The following is a 15,941-nucleotide window of genomic DNA, read 5'->3' on the forward strand; positions in this document are numbered from 1 at the left end:
CTGCCTTCGGCTCAGGTCATGATCCCAGGGTCCTGGGATTGGGCTCTGCATCCGACTGCCTGCTCCGCGGGAAGCCTGCTTCTCCCTCTCCCACTCCCCTTGCTTGTGTTTTCCTCTCTTGCTGTGTCTCTCTCTGTCAAACAAATAAATAAAATCTTTAAAAAAAACCCAAAACATTTAATACAGTGAAATTTTTGCTTTAAGATTACTTTATTCAAAACTAAACTAAACATGGTCCCAAGTGTGCTATGAATTTATAAGTCTTGCTTTGAAAGTAGCAAGACATATAAAATGTCTAGGTGGCTAAGTGTGTTTTTCCTTTCCCCCAAGTAAAATTGTATTAATAAACTATAGTGTTAATAATTAAACTCTATAAAGAAAAGAGGTTTATGGACTTAATGGAATATATGAAATTGGTCTTGTTCTGTAGTGTTGGTTGACTTCACATAAAGTAATGCAATTAGGATAAAGCAAAGGATATCCTTAAAGTTGAATTTTTTCTTTTTTTAAAAATCAGATTGCAAGATGAGTACATAAAGTCACGACATGAGCTAAAGCGCCTGTTAAATGAAAAGAAGACTGACCAGGAAAAATTTCAGCTGCTGCTTGAAGAACTAAGAGGGGAATTAGTAGAGAAAACTAAAGACTTAGAAGAAATGAAACTGCAGGTAAGAAAATACATTTCAGTTAGTACTATTGGGGAAAAAATTTCCTCTGCCCTTCTGGGTCCTTCTAAACTGGATAAGAATCAAATTGGCATGAGATTAGATTAATAAGAGAAAATCAAATTTAGTTTCAAAAGTATGCAGAATCCACACAAACATCACAAACATGAAATTCCAAAGATAGGCAACAGTAGGCTTATATGACATCCTGAGCTAGGGAGACCGGTAAAGTCTGGGGATACAAAGGGAAAGCAGATCATTAGCAGGATGGTGAGAGAATTTTGGAAAACAAAGGTTGCCCTGTTAAGCAGATAAATTTCTTAGGTAAAAAGGAACCTCTGTTAATAGCTCTCTTCTTGGTATAGCCTCTCTTTCCAATTAAACTTAGGCAGTTGAGAGGGAGGTAAAGAGCTTTTCCTAAATCTGCTGGGTTTTGATAGCTTTTAAATCAAAACAATCTTCATGCCAGAACAGCCCATCCTGGGGAGGCCTGCCTTTTGCACCTATGATACAAAAGTAGTCCGATGTTGCTAAATTTGGTGAATTCTGCCTACATTCTTAATGAGTATTTTGCTGTTGTCCACATGGTATAATTTAATATTCTTTCATATATTCTGGAATGTTAGTTACCATGTGGGATTTAGCCATGAAACTGTTGTTTCATGTAAATTTGTATTATATTACCTGTCCTGATTTAAATATTTCACTCTTCAGAATAATTGCGGGAAAGGCTGGTTTGAATTGATAAATATTGAGAATTAAAAATATTTTTTTAAAGAAAGTTTTACTGATTTTCTTTTAAGTATTATATCTGCAGCTGAGCTAAAAAAGACATTAAAAATTTTTTTCATTACTGAGGTATAGTTGATAAGACTGATAGTTATTTTTAAGGGACTTCTTAAAAGACTATAAAAACAATATGTGCACTTATTTTATGTGTGCAGGGTAAATGGAGTTTCTAAAGCAGAGGATAGTACTATCATTTCATTTCTCATTTGCCTAGAAAGGAGACCAAAACTAAACTTACTATAAATTTCAAATTAGTAGATATTAGCAATTACATTTTCCTGTGTTCATTTAATCTCTAAATGGTACCAGCTGTGTATTTCTGTTTAGTGCTTGGTACAAATGATAAGTATTTTTAATACTGGAGTCAGAAGTTGATAAGAGTAAAAAGCTACCTTTTCAGTCATCTAATATGGCATATCGCCCAATTCATGGATTCCTTTGACAGCAGTGTTAGAAGTTGGTTATTCAGTATCTTTTTGAAATCTTCCATTGTTGGGAACACCATCACTAAGCTTGGGTTGGAGCCTCTATTGTGGTGTTTTATTCTTAGGTGTATTTAGGACATTTAAACAAAAACCTCACAAATAGGAGTTGAATAGGCAAATGTAATTTAAGCCTATAGAATTGGTGGATTAATTTGTTTTGCAAAAATTGAGCGGCCATAGAAATGAGAATCTGTGAGCACTGATTCCAAGGAATTCTTCCAAATATTCTTCTGGCACTGTAGATATAAACACTCTAGTCTTCTTTAGCATATTGTTTGCACATGCTTGGTACAAATAAGCATGTCTCCATGTCAGTTTGAAGAAACTAATTATATTAATAGCAGATAAAATTTACTTCAAGACAAAAAGTGTCACTTAAGGTAAAAAGGTCATTTTTATAACCAAAAAAACGGTCAGTTCACCAGTGAGATGATGACCTTCAACAAACATCTGTTTTTATGCCTTAGTTTTGTCATGTGGTAAAGAGGATAAAAGTTGTTAACAGTGGTTTTTGTGAGGACTGATGAAATAACATGTATATTTTTAGTATAGTGTCTGACACATAGTAGATACTCATGAATGATGGCATTTATTCTATTTGAATGCAGGCTCTGTAAGGGCAGGAACTCTTTCAGTGTGTCTTCAGTGCTCAAGTAGATTTCTCTTTGTATTTATATATTTTATAATATGTTAGCAAATTTTTGTTGAATGAATGACATGAAGAAGTAGAATAAATGGATGACTCGGAATTGAGGTTCTGTTCATATATAATACAATGTTCTTTCTTGTCTCATATGTACCTAAAGCTTCAGCATCTTAGAGTTAATGATGCTCTCATTGTTTCATATCTGTAATGAGTTAACTTGTGTCCACCAAAAAATATGTTAAACTTCTAATGCCCAGTACCTCAGAATGTGACCTTGTTTGAAAATAGTCTTTGCTGATGTAATTAGTTAAGATGAGGTCATACCGAAGGATGATGGGCCCTTAATCCAGTGTGACTGGTGTCCTTCTAAGAAGAGGAGAACAGACACAAGGACAGAAACACAGGGTGAAGGGCAGGGGGTGAGGTGGGGCGAATGTCCTGTCATGACAGAAGCAGAGATTGAAGGGCTGCAGCTGCCAAGCAAGGACAGGGATCAACGGCACACCACCAGAAGCTAGGGTGAAGCAAAGAAGGATCCTTCCCTTCAGGGAGTGTGGCCTTGCTGACAACTTGATTTCGGACTTCTAGCCTCCAGAGCTGTGAGACAATAAATTTCTGTTGTTTTAAGATAGCCAGTTTGTGGTATTTTGTTGTCGTAGCTCTAGGAAACTAATACACTATTCAAAGCCGAATTCCTTTTTGGAACATTTGTGACACAGGGATCTTTATTCTCTGCCTCCGTGCTTTCAGTGGGAGAGAACTTAGTGAATGTTTAAAGTGATCCAGTTTCATTTATGGATTGGAGTATGTTAAGTATTTTCCCTGTCATATTGAAATGAAATCATCCTCCCTGTAGCCTCTCTCTTGCTTCTTGTACTGTTCCTTGGATCTACACAAAATAACTTTAGACATTTCTCCATGTGATAACTTCCCAGATGTTTGCTGACAAATATATTTTGTCTGGTAAAGTTTCTGTTTTTCAAGATAAACGTAAGTGGTTTCTCTATGATATTTATCTGGCAAAAATAAACTAAAATAGAGATCTATATTATGTATGCATGTTGAAGCTAAATTTAGCTATTTGCTTTATGGATGTTAGCAATTTGTACGAGTTCAATAAAATTAAGTAAACTCAACAAAGTAGAAGCAATAAGAAATATGTTAGTAAATGTTTATGAAAGATGATTATTTTCAAGATATACATGTATTATCTTGTCTACCTACAAAATGCCTTTTCTGAGCTAAGATTTAATATCCCTTCGGCTTTTATAGAAAAATGATATAAAAGATAATCAATTAAAGAATATTTCTATGTCACTTGTGTAGTTGTAGTGAATGGAAATAATAATAGTGCCTAACTTATATGATGATTGTAAAGACGAAATGAGTTAGTGCATAGAAAGTGTTAGTACAGGGGCGCCTGAGTGGCTCAGTCGTTAAGCGTCTGCCTTCGGCTCGGGTCATGGTCGCAGGGTCCTGGGATCGAGCCCCGCACCGGGCTCCCTGCTCAGTGGGAAGCCTGCTTCTCCCTCTCCCACTCCCCCTGCTTGTGTTCCCTCTCTTGCTGTCTCTCTGTCAAATAAATATTAGAAGAAAAAAAAAGTGTTAGTACAATGCTTTGATACAGAAAGTGGATAGAACATGTTAGCTGTTGTTATAGTGTTATTATGTACCATGTTATGAGTTTTTTGATAATATTTCTGTTACAAATTTTAAAAGTTACTTTACCAAAAATTTATATGCTTTCTTTGTGCCAGGCAATGGAAACTATATAACCCAGTATGTTTCCCATTTTATTTGGCTGCTAGGAAGCTCAGAGCTAAATTTATTATTCAGTTTGTCATTAGTTTTTTTAGGAATCTCTGGCACAGCAGTATCTGCCTTCTTAAATTAAAACATTCTTTGAAAAATAGTGGTCTATTTTATTAACATGACAAGTGTTGATGTAATATAGATTTAATATAGGTAATGACACATGGACTGTTGTATGATAAAGCATTCTTGTAAGTTTCTTTTGAGACAAGTGGTGGCTGTATTCCATTAGAAGTCTAAGACACAGCATACTTTTCTCCTAAAATGGCATGGAGAAAATCCTCTAATTCTGTGTCTTTGGTGTATGTGTGCTTTGGCAGGGTTGGGAGGGAAGATAGATTTTTCTTATGTGTGTGTGCTTGTTTTTTATAAGATTCTTAGGAGATAACAAAAAGATCTTGTTGAGATTTTTTTTTTTTTTAAATCAGAGACCTTATAGATTACAAGATTCTTGTGTAGTTACCAACTTCAGTGTTCTTTTCTCCTTTGTGTGGATCATATTTCCATTGGTACCATTTTCCTACTGTCTTAAGGACTTTCTTTAATGTTTCTAAAGTAAGATCTATATGAGAAATTTTTTCAGCTCTTATATATCTAAAAATAATTGATTTTAAAGATAGTTTTGCTGAGTATTTATTTCTAGGTTGACTATTTTCCCCCCTAGTACTTTAAAGATGTTGCTCTTCTGTCTCCTCACTTATGTTGTTTCACATAAGAAATTTGCTGTCATCTTTATCTTTGTTCTGTGTATACAGTGAGTCTTTTCTTCATGGCTGCCCTTAAGATTTTCTCTTTATTGCTGATTTTGAGCAATTTGATTGATATGACTTTGTGCTTCATATTTACGGTGCTTAGGGTTTATTGAGCTTCTTGGGTCTGTGGGTTTACAGTTTTCATCACCTTGAGAAAATTTTTGTACGTGACTTCTGAAAATATTTTTTTCTGCCTCCTCTTTGATCTCCTTTGGGGATTCCATTATTAGGCCACTTAAACTTCTCCCATAACTCACTGATGCTCAGTTTATTTATTTTCAATCTTTTTTGTCTCCTTGTTGGATTTTGGGTAGATTCTGTTGTCCTGTCTTCAAGTTCACTGATCTTTTTTCTTCTGCAGGATCTCATCTTCCATTAATCCCATATAGTATATATTTTTCATCTCAGAAATTGTAGTTTTTACACTGAAGTCCAATTTAGGTCTTTTTAATAACTTCCTTATATCTACTTAACATGTTCAGTCTTTTCTCTAGCTTTTTGAACATACGGAATTCAGTTATAATAACTATTTTAATGTCTTTGCTAATTCTAACGCCTGTATCACTTCTGGGTTGGTTTTGGTTGATTGATTTTCTTGTTTATTGTGGGTAGTATTTTCCTGCTTCTTTGCATGCCTGATAAATTTTTATTGGATGCTAGACATTGTAAATTTTATGTTGAGTGCTAGATATTTTTGTATTCTGATATTCTTGAATTTTGTTCTGGGACAGTTACTTGGAAACAGTTTCATCTTTTTGGGTCTTGCTTTTAAAGATTTGTTAAGTGAGAGCAGATTAATATTTAGTGCTCACTACTTGCCACTGCTGAGAACCTTCTGAGTACTCATTTCTCAATGAAATGAAGGTTTTCAGTCTGGCTTTTGGAAAAAGGAACTATTCATAGCTCTGTGAGCTCAGATTACTCATCCATGTGATTCATTCTTTTCCTGGCCTTAATTAAATATTTTCCTTACATACATGTGCTGATCGGGGTACTCTTCTGAATGAGCCTTTTGCAGATCTTCATAATTTTGTTTCTGTGCCACCCTCTTTTCTGCTACCCTGCTTGTGATTCTAGCCACACTGCTCTCCCTGGATTTTTGTTCCATTTGCTTTTAAGTCAGAGAGTCCCATCAGATTCTGCCTGGATATCCCTTCCTGTGCATGGCCTGGAAGCATTCTCAAAGCTTACTTTCTTTGTTGTCTCTCAGGGATCTTTGTTGCTTAATTATGCCCACTATCTTGAAAACGTTTGATTTTTGTTTATTCTTTTATTTGTTTTAGGCAGGAGAATAAATCTGATCTCTATTATGACATCTGTTGGAAGTGGAAGCCCTTTTATTTCTAATTGGTACTTGTTTGAGATTTCTGTAATTAAAGGTTAAAGTAGAAAGGGTGGTTGTGTTGCATCCTCACATACCCATCAATACTTGTTTTATCTTCTGACATCCCTGCTCTGTCTTTCAACCCTTCTGGATTATTTTGAAGCAAATCATCTCAACTCTAGTATTTTAGTATATATCTTTATATCAAGGTAATCTCTCCTTTAAAAGCATAGCCACAATACAATTATCATACCTAAAAGTACTTATTCCCTAATGTCTTTTAATGCTGCATCTTTGTTCACATTTCCCTAATTTCCCCACAGTTCTGCTTATTTTTTAAAAAAAGATTTTATTTATTTATTCGAGAGAGAGCGTGAGCGAGAGAGTGAGAGAGCGAGCATGAGCAGGGGAGAGGGGCAAAGGGAGAAGCAGACTCCCCGCTAAGCAGGGAGCCCAACGTGGGGCTCCATCCCAGGATCCCAGGATCATGCCCTGAGCCAAAGGCAGATGCGTAACCAACTGAGCCACCCAGGTGCCCCCAGTTTTGCTTATTTTTAAAGTTGTTTTGTTTGAAACAGGATCTAAAGGTTTATCTATTATTCTTTACCTTTTAATTACCACCCTTCTCACTTTGGACTCTTGATACTATCACCCAGACTCTTGACATCATAAACCAGATTATAATAAGAGCTTTCTATGTGATTTCCCAGCTCCACTCACTGCCTCCCCCACTCCTGCCCTAGTCACCAGTTTTCTCTCACCAAAGGTTTTGATCCATCTTGCTTCTTCCTAAAATATAGATATGGTGATGCCATTCTTAAGCTTGAATACCTTCAGTGAATAAGCAAAGTACAGAAAAATGTGTATAGTATGCCTTTCTTTATGTAAAAATTAAAAAGTGGTGTTTATGCTTATATATTTGTATGTTGTTTCAAGAAGGATATATAAGAGGTTAGCCATGATTGCTTCTTAAGAGGGAAACTGGATAACTGAAGGGAGAAGACTTAGTTTTTTAATACTTTTTTTGTTTGAATTATGTATGTAATTATATTTATTCATTTTAAGTAAAAAAAAAAAAAAGTACTGTTGAATACTGAGTAAATTATAAGAGTCTGAATCTGATATTTAGGAATCTTCTACTTATAGCTCGCATCTCTTTCCCTTTTGTTCCCAGCCAGGATGTAGCTCTCCTAAGTGGCATTTGGAAATGTTTCAGCATGGCCTTGATTGTCACAGTATCTAGAGAGCATCAGTGCACAAGGATCCAGGATTCTAAATTGTCTGTAGTGCTTAGTGCAGTTCAATCCAAAATGCCTTTAGCATACCTTTGAGGAGCACTTTTTTCCCCCCAGGGAATTTAAAATGTTATCCATTCTTAAGTTTCCGGCTCTGTTTAAGCTTTAGTTTTCCCATACCTTTGATGTGCCACTATTTCTATACTTAATATTTTTTCTGTTGGTCTTTACCTGTCTGATAAGCCTATATTGGTTATTTTTATAGTTATTTGTATGTATGTTATTTTTCACATGAGAGTTTGAACTTCTTATGGGGCAAGAAATGCTTCCTGTGGGTTTTTGTGATCTTTACAAAGTTAGACTCTGTGTATGCTTCAGTTTCTGTAAAAAAAAAAAGGGGGATGATAATATAGCTACATTGAGGATCATTACAGGGATTAAATCAGTTAATGCATGGAAGATATTTAGAACAGTATGTTATATAGATTATATAGTATGTTGCAGAATGTTTTGTATGTAGTAAGTATTCATTCAGTGAAGTTTTTGGACTGTTTGGAGTATTTATGAATAAATGAATGAATTAAACTGAATATTACTCTTCACTTTCAGAGGTTAATGTAAGTACATGCTAGGGTTTTTTTTGTTTTTTTTTTTAATATTTTATTTATTTGACAGAAAGAGATACAGCGAGACAGGGAACATAAGCAGGGGGAGTGGGAGAGGGAGAAGCAGGCTTCCCGCCAAGCAGGGAGCCCGATGCGGGTCTTGATCCCAGAACCCCGGGATCATGACCTGAGCCGAAGGCAGACACCCAATGACTGAGCTAGCCAGGCGCCCCTCCATACTAGGTCTTTGTTTGTTTGTAATTGAGTGATCCTATGTGCCCAGGCAGTGGTGTGAGGTGTTGGGAACACATCATGGTGAATAAAGACTGTGTTTGCCCTTCAGGAGCTTACATAAATACTTAATCATTTTTTGAAATATGAGTTCTATAAGAGAACATAACAGGGAGGAGCCTTGTTTTGGTGCTCAAAGTAAAAGTCAGCCTTTTCTGATCGAAAATAAGTCTGAAGAATTCTCTATGGTGTACCAGATTATTACACCTTTGTTTTGATTTCTTTAGGAGATAGACTGTTAGCCATTATATAAAACATGGTAACCTTAGCTGCCAACAGAGTTATTCCTAACAGACACAATAATAATAATAATCAATAATAATCAGTTACTATCTTTATCTCATGTTAATGGAATTTTTGACACATCTGAGAGCCTGAAATTGAGATCTTCAAGTATTGTTTCAAATGATAGTTCTATTTATATAGTGATTACTGTAGAATTAGGTATATTGTGAAATTTCTATGAATTGGATTTTATTATAATTAAGCATTGCAATTTGGTGTATTCTTGATTTTAGTATTTGTGATTTTATACTTAGAATGCTTTTTTCCTCTACATACTAGGTATTAACTCCACAAAAGTTGGAATTGTTACAAGCCCAAATACAACAAGAATTAGAAACTCCAATGAGAGAACGTTTTAGGAATCTGGATGAAGTAAGTAATTTATGTAGAAGGAACTGTGCATTTATCTTTATATGACTGATCAAAAGCCCCATTCTCTTATTCAGAAACCCTGCAGTAGCTCCCCTTCTAACTCAAGGGGCTTTTAGGGCTGCACAAGATCAGATCCCATTATCTCTCTGACTTCCTTCCCCCCATCCATATTGGCCTCTTTGATGTTTCTTTGGCACTCCAGAAATGAAACAGATCGAGAATCTTTGCTATAGCTCTTACTTCTGGCATGAACAGTATCCTTCCAGATATCTCTTAGCCAACTTCCTCATTTCTCTCTCTCTTTTTTTAAGATTTTTAAAATTATTTATTTGAGAGAGAGTGCGCGCATATGAGAGAGCATGAGCAGGGGGTGGAGGGCAGAGGGAGAGGGCGAAGCAGGCTCCCCGCTGAGCAGGGAGCCCAACTTGGCGCTTGATCCCAGGATTCTGGGATCATGACCTGAGCTGAAGTCAGACGCTTAAGCAATTGGGCCACCCAGGCGCCCCTTTCTCATCTCTTTTAAGTCTTTGCTGAAAGACTTTGCTCTCAGTGTGGCCTACTTTGTGACCAACCTGTATCTCCATTTAATACTGCTTCCTGCCCTTCCCACCACTTTTTAAAAATTTTTTATTGTTATGTTAATCACCATACATCATTAGTTTTTGATGTAGTGTTCCACCATCACTTCTTAGACCTTTAGATCCCCATTTACCCTGCTCTACTTTTTATTTTTCTCTAGTACTTATCCTCTAATATTCTGTACATTTATTGTGCTTATTATTTTCTTTATTACCATCTCTAGAATGTAAGTTGCATGAGAGGAGGAACCTTTATCTGTTTGGTTCACTGTATAGTCTAAGTTCCTAGCATGCAATAGGTGCTTAGTTAATATTTGTGGAATGAAAGAGTGTATTTCATGCAACCTCAGAAAAATTAAAATTTGTTACAGTTTTCCTTCAGACTGAAATGTTTCCTTCCTCTTATGAAATTTCATGTTGGTATAATATGATTAAATGTTTAATAAATGGAATAGTAAAAGACATATATTAAGTACTATGCCAGACAATTTATATATGTAACCTTATTTAATGAATAGACTGGGCCTTATACATAACACATGAATATTGTCCCCTTCAAAATGGACCCCTTTGGAAAGCTGTTGTCTAGTGATGCTGCCATGGCACAAAATAGCTGTAGAATCCACTTTTATAAATGGCTTATTGGCTTGGTAAAGTCGTCTTTTGAATATCCTCCTGGTGGGTAACCAAAGCATTATGCTTGGGAGTAGATTTAATTTTTGGATTTAAACAAAGCCATTTAGACCTAAAGTTAAATGATCAAGTTAAGTAAAAGCTTTTTTTTTTTTTAGTAAAATCATGAAACCCATTTTCTTGGTTTGTAAACTTGCTTGGAGAAATCTTTCAACCGAAGAGTTACAGTGAGCTGAATATTTTAGAAGGTGTTCTTATTACTTAATTTCCTGATGAATGTTGAAATAGCATCTCCTTCATCTTCTCTATTGCCTAAGTTCTTACTGATTTTAGAATGCCAAGAACTTTTGTAGTGTTAGTAAGCAGAATTGGAACATACCAGAGATTCACATGTGTTCTGGTTAGTCAGGAAAGTTGGTGCTACATATATTCTTTAGACTGCTGTGTTGAACTATCATTGTCATACTTGATTGAACCTTAAGTTATTGTACTAAATATTCAAATAATATTTTATCTACTTAGAATTCATCCTGACTGTTAGGAGGCTATTTTATATTTTACTATAGAGTTAATTTTTAAAATTTAACTAATTTTGAAAGGTATACTACATTTTTAAATATTATTCTGTTAGGCCCACAGGTCAAAACTTTTAATGTGCTATTCGTTTTTATTATTATGAGAATCAGTGAGGAAATAAGGTAAACTGAATGGTAATTTGCTCTATTGGCACCTTCTCAAGAATGTACTGATTCTTTATGTAGGATACTTGCCATAAGATTTTTCCAGGGTTTAGGGGCGCCTGGGTGGCTCAGATGGTTAAGCGTCTGCCTTTGGCTCAGGTCATGATCCCAGAGTCCTGGGATTGAGCCCCACATCGGGCTCCCTGCTCAGTGGGAGGCCTAATTCTCTCTCTCGCTGTGTCTCTCTATGTCAAATAAATAAAAAATCCTTAAAAAAAGAAAAAAATTTTCCAGGGTTTACTTATATTTCTATTAAGCTTATTTTTTGCTTTTTAGAATGGCTTTCAATAAAATTATATTTGCAAAAGTGATTTTTGCAGTGAGTACAAATTTCATTTATAAACGTGTCATAAATTACACTCTCCTTTTAATTTAGGAAGTGGAAAAGTATAGAACTGAATATAATAAGCTTCGCTATGAACATACATTTCTCAAATCAGAATTTGAACACCAGAAAGAAGAATTTGCACGTATTTTAGAAGAAGAAAAAATAAAATATGAATCAGAGGTGAGTGATTATACTAGTTGAGTCATTATCCTTCTAGTCTGTAAAATTTTATGATTTTTTGTAAATTCCAAGTTAGAGTTGATTGCATAATTAAGTTTCATTCATTAATGGTAAAGTATTTGGCATGATATTCATCTGTTCTACAGTTACATTGTTTTTTGTGAACATTCTTTTTGGCTGTTAGCTTTTCCTCTTTTGTTCCTCCTTTATTTTGCCCTAGTCAATGGAGATAGTCTCTTTTCTTTCATAGAGAGACAGACTTCTTTCTACAAATACAGTTTTTTATATGACTTTTTTTATGTAGAACTTTCCCCCTCTACTTTTTGGAACCAAACCACGTCCAGGAGAGCTCTGGCTATCAGCCCATGTACCTTGTTTCTACTGACAGAAATAAGGGGTTTATACTTTAGGGCGTGCCCATCACATTCAAGAAGTGTACCTTGTTCTTTCTGACATCTACAATTGCAGAATTTTCTCTCTGCTGCCTGCAGCATGTTCTCCTACTCTGTTTCTACTGCTTAGACAGCCTTTCTACTCATTTTATGTTTCATCTCCTAATTTTGCCAAAAATGAAATTTGTGTTTATCATTCTTTATGGACTTATATGTGATTTTTCAGGATAAAAAGAAATATCAGTTTTGTCCTGCTATATTCAAGTAAGAAATCTAACACTAGTGGAATTTGTAAACAACAACAACAAAAAACTTGGTATCTGTAGTTATGTGAAATATTCTTTGTACAAACACATCTGCATTATGTATTTATTGCATCATCCTTATTTGAAATTAAGAATTAGAATACACTCACCTTCCTTTATCAATTACTAATTGGATCAAACTGATCTATTCTTTTTATTATTTTTTAACTTTAAATTCAGTTAGCCAACATATAGAATATTATTAGTTTCAGATGTAGAGTTTAGTAATTCATCAGTTGTATATAACACTTAGTGCTCATCACATCACATGCCCTCCTTAATGCCCATCACCTAATTACCCTATCCCCCCACTCCCCTCCCTTCCAGCAACCCTCAATTTCTTCCCTATAGGTAAGAGTCTTTCATGGTTTGTCTCCCTCTCTGATTTCTTCCCATTCCGTTTTTCTCTCCCTTCCCCTATGATCCTCTGTGCTGTTTCTTATATTCCTCATATGAGTGAAACCATATGATAATTGTCTTTCTCTGGTTGACTTATTTCACTCAGCATAGTACCCTCCAGTTCCATCCACTTTGGTGTAAATGGTAAGATTTCATCCTTTCTGATGGCTGAGTAATAATTTCATTGTATATTATCCATTCATCTGTTGGTGGACATCTCCACTCTTTCCATAGTTTGGCTATTATGGACATTGGTGCTATAAACATTGGGGTGCACGTACCCCTTCGGATCACTACATTTGTATCTTCGGGGTAAATACCCAGTAGTGCAATTGCTGGGTCATAGAGTAGCTCTATTTTCAACTTTTTGAGGAACCTCCATACTGTTTTCCAGAGTGGCTGTACCAGCCTGCATTCCCACCAACAGTGTAGGAGGGTTCCCCTTTCTCCACATCCACGCCAACATCTGTCATTTCCTGACTTGTTCATTTTAGCCATTCTGACAGGTATCAGATGGTATCTCATTGTAATTTTGGTTTGTATTTCCCTGATGCTGAGTGACGTTGAGCATTTTTTCATGTGTCTGTTGGCCATCTGTATGTCTTCTTTGGAGAAATGTCTGTTCATGTCTTCTCATTTCTTGACTGGATTATTTGTTTTTTGGGTGTTGAGTTGGATAAGTTCTTTATAGATCTTGGATACTAGCCCTTTATCTCATATGTCATTTGCAAATATCTTCTCCCATTCTGTAGGTTGCCTTTTAGTTTTGTTGACTGTTTCCTTTGCTGTGCAAAAGCTTTTTGTCTTGGGCGCCTGGGTGGCTCAGATGATGATCTCAGGGTCCTGGGATCGAGTCCCGCATCGGGCTCCCTGCTCCTTGGGAGCCTGCTTCTCCCTCTGCCTCTCTCTCTCTGTCTCTGTCTCTCATGAATAAATAAATAAAATCTTTAAAAAAAAAAAAAAAAAAAGCTTTTTGTCTTGATGAAGTCCCAATAGTTCATTTTTGCCCTTGCTTCCCATGCCTATGGAGATGTGTCTAACAAGAAGTTGCTGCAGCCAAGGTCGAAGAGCTTGCTGCCTGTGTTCTCCTCTAGGATTTTGATGGATTCTTGTCTCACGTTTAGGTCTTTCATCCATTCTGAGTCTATTTTTGTATATGGTGTAAGAAAATGGTCCAGTTTCATTCTTCTGCATGTGGCTGTCCAATTTTCCCAACACCATTTGTTGAAGAGACTGTCTTTTTTCCATTGGATATTCTTTCCTGCTTTGTTGAAGATTAATTGACCATAGAGTGGAGGGTCCATTTCTGGATTTTCTATTCTGTTCCATTGATCTATGTGTCTGTTTTTGTGCCAGTACCATACTGTCTTGCTGATGACAGCTTTGTAATAGAGTTTGAAGTCCGGCATTGTGATGCCACCAGCTTTGCTTTTCTTTTTCAACATTCCTCTGGCTGTTTGGGGTCTTTTCTGGTTCCATACAAATTTTAGGAGTATTTGTTCCATCTCTGTGAAATATGTCGTTGGTATTTTGATAGGGATTGCATTCAGTGTGTAGATTGCTCTGGGTAGCATCGATTTTTAACAATATTTATGTTTAATTACTGAGCAGACTGCTTCATGATTGATAAGTAAGAAGCTAGATGAACATTGGAACATTTGAGTCCATTGGTAATACAGTACTAGAAAACTATAAATATTTATAATAGCCTTTTTTATTAAAAACTTCTTTACAGCTCTATTCACATATGATGTCTTGTTATAATAGTCACTGCAGTGAAGCACACTGTATTATTTTATCCGTTTTAAAATGAGGACACTTGAAGCATAAGGTAAGCACCTTGCCCAGAGTCTCACAAAAAGTCAGCAGCCAAGTTTACCATAGAACTCAGGTGCCCCAACTACCAGCCCAAAGTTTTTAGTTTGGTGTGGCAATTTCAAATCATTGGTAATTTCTTTTTTTTTTTTTTTTAAAGATTTTATTTATTTATTTGAAAGAGAGAGAGAGAGAGAGAGAGAGAGAGAGCACATGAGAGCGGGGAGGGTCAGAGGGAGAAGCAGACTCCCCGCTGAGCAGGGAGCCCGATGCGGGACTCGATCCCAGGACTCCAGGATCATGACCTGAGCCGAAGGCAGTCGTTTAACCAACTGAGCCACCCAGGCGCCCCAATCATTGGTAATTTCATTTAGGAGCCATCCAAAAACCAATTTTGTTCAAGAGATCTGTCAGTTTAAACTAATGATGATGAAAGGTTTTGAATCTGTAATCATGACAGACTTAAAGGAATTACATTTAAAAATTTTCTTGTGGAAAATAGGAATGATAAAGATTTCCAGCCTAAAAATTGGTTTAGTGTATTAAAGAGTAACCAACCACTGAGGTTAAGGATACTGGTGCTTTAGTTTATATTTTGCATTTAAAACCTAATGTTGATGTTTATCTGGTAATGATTATTTGTGTTCTCTAGTTTCTTAGTTTTATTGTTTTTCTAAAGAATGAAACTTGCATCTGAAATCTGATGACTAATCTATTTTTCACCCATGAGAGGCCAAATAATATTTATAAAAATTTTTAAGGGGTTACTGGCATCATTAGTTTTCCTAATTTAAATGTCTTATGCAGAAATCTGAAGATAAACAGGTAGCTAAGAAGCCATAATTTGTAGAGACTAGAAAAATAAAACTTTCTGATAAGACCAAAGTTCTTTTCTTTCTACTTCCTGACTGAGTATGCAGGAACAGTATTAATTAGTGGATAATCGGTAATTGTTCTTTCATTCCATCAGTTATCTTAGTGATATGATTGTGGATCATGAAACAGCATTGAAACTTCAAAGAAAAGCCTACTCTTGCCATCTGCCAATTTTACAATTTAAACTGGTATAAAATATTTTAGTTTGTACTAAAAATAATTGACTTTTCTTGCATTAAGGATTCACACAATACTTGTGCATTTTCACTTTTTTTTTTTTAAGACTTTATTTATTAGACAGAGAAACACAGAGAGGGAACACAAGCAGGGGGAGTGGGAGAGGGAGAAGCAGGCTTCCCGCTGAGCAGGGAGCCCGATGCAGGGCTCCATCCCAGGACCCTGGGATCATGACCTGAGCTGAAGGCAGACGCTTA

General features: G+C 35.9%; 1 protein-coding gene across 5 annotated transcripts in view; it reads left to right on the forward strand.

Moving 5' to 3' along the window:
* The window catches only part of CEP83 (centrosomal protein 83), a 150,503-nt gene that overhangs the window by 49,124 nt on the left and 85,438 nt on the right, over positions 1–15,941 (forward strand). For all 5 annotated transcript variants that reach the window (XM_034987837.1, XM_034987838.1, XM_034987839.1 and 2 more), the window contains 3 exons: positions 518–668; positions 9,169–9,261; positions 11,589–11,720. In XM_034987837.1, coding sequence (XP_034843728.1) covers positions 518–668; positions 9,169–9,261; positions 11,589–11,720 — 376 coding nt within the window. The remainder of the gene's footprint in view (positions 1–517; positions 669–9,168; positions 9,262–11,588; positions 11,721–15,941) is intronic.

Source organism: Mirounga leonina, unplaced genomic scaffold (genome assembly GCF_011800145.1).
Source record: "Mirounga leonina isolate KUSES-001 unplaced genomic scaffold, KU_Mleo_1.0 Mir_418, whole genome shotgun sequence".
Classification (NCBI taxonomy): Eukaryota; Metazoa; Chordata; class Mammalia; order Carnivora; family Phocidae; genus Mirounga; species Mirounga leonina.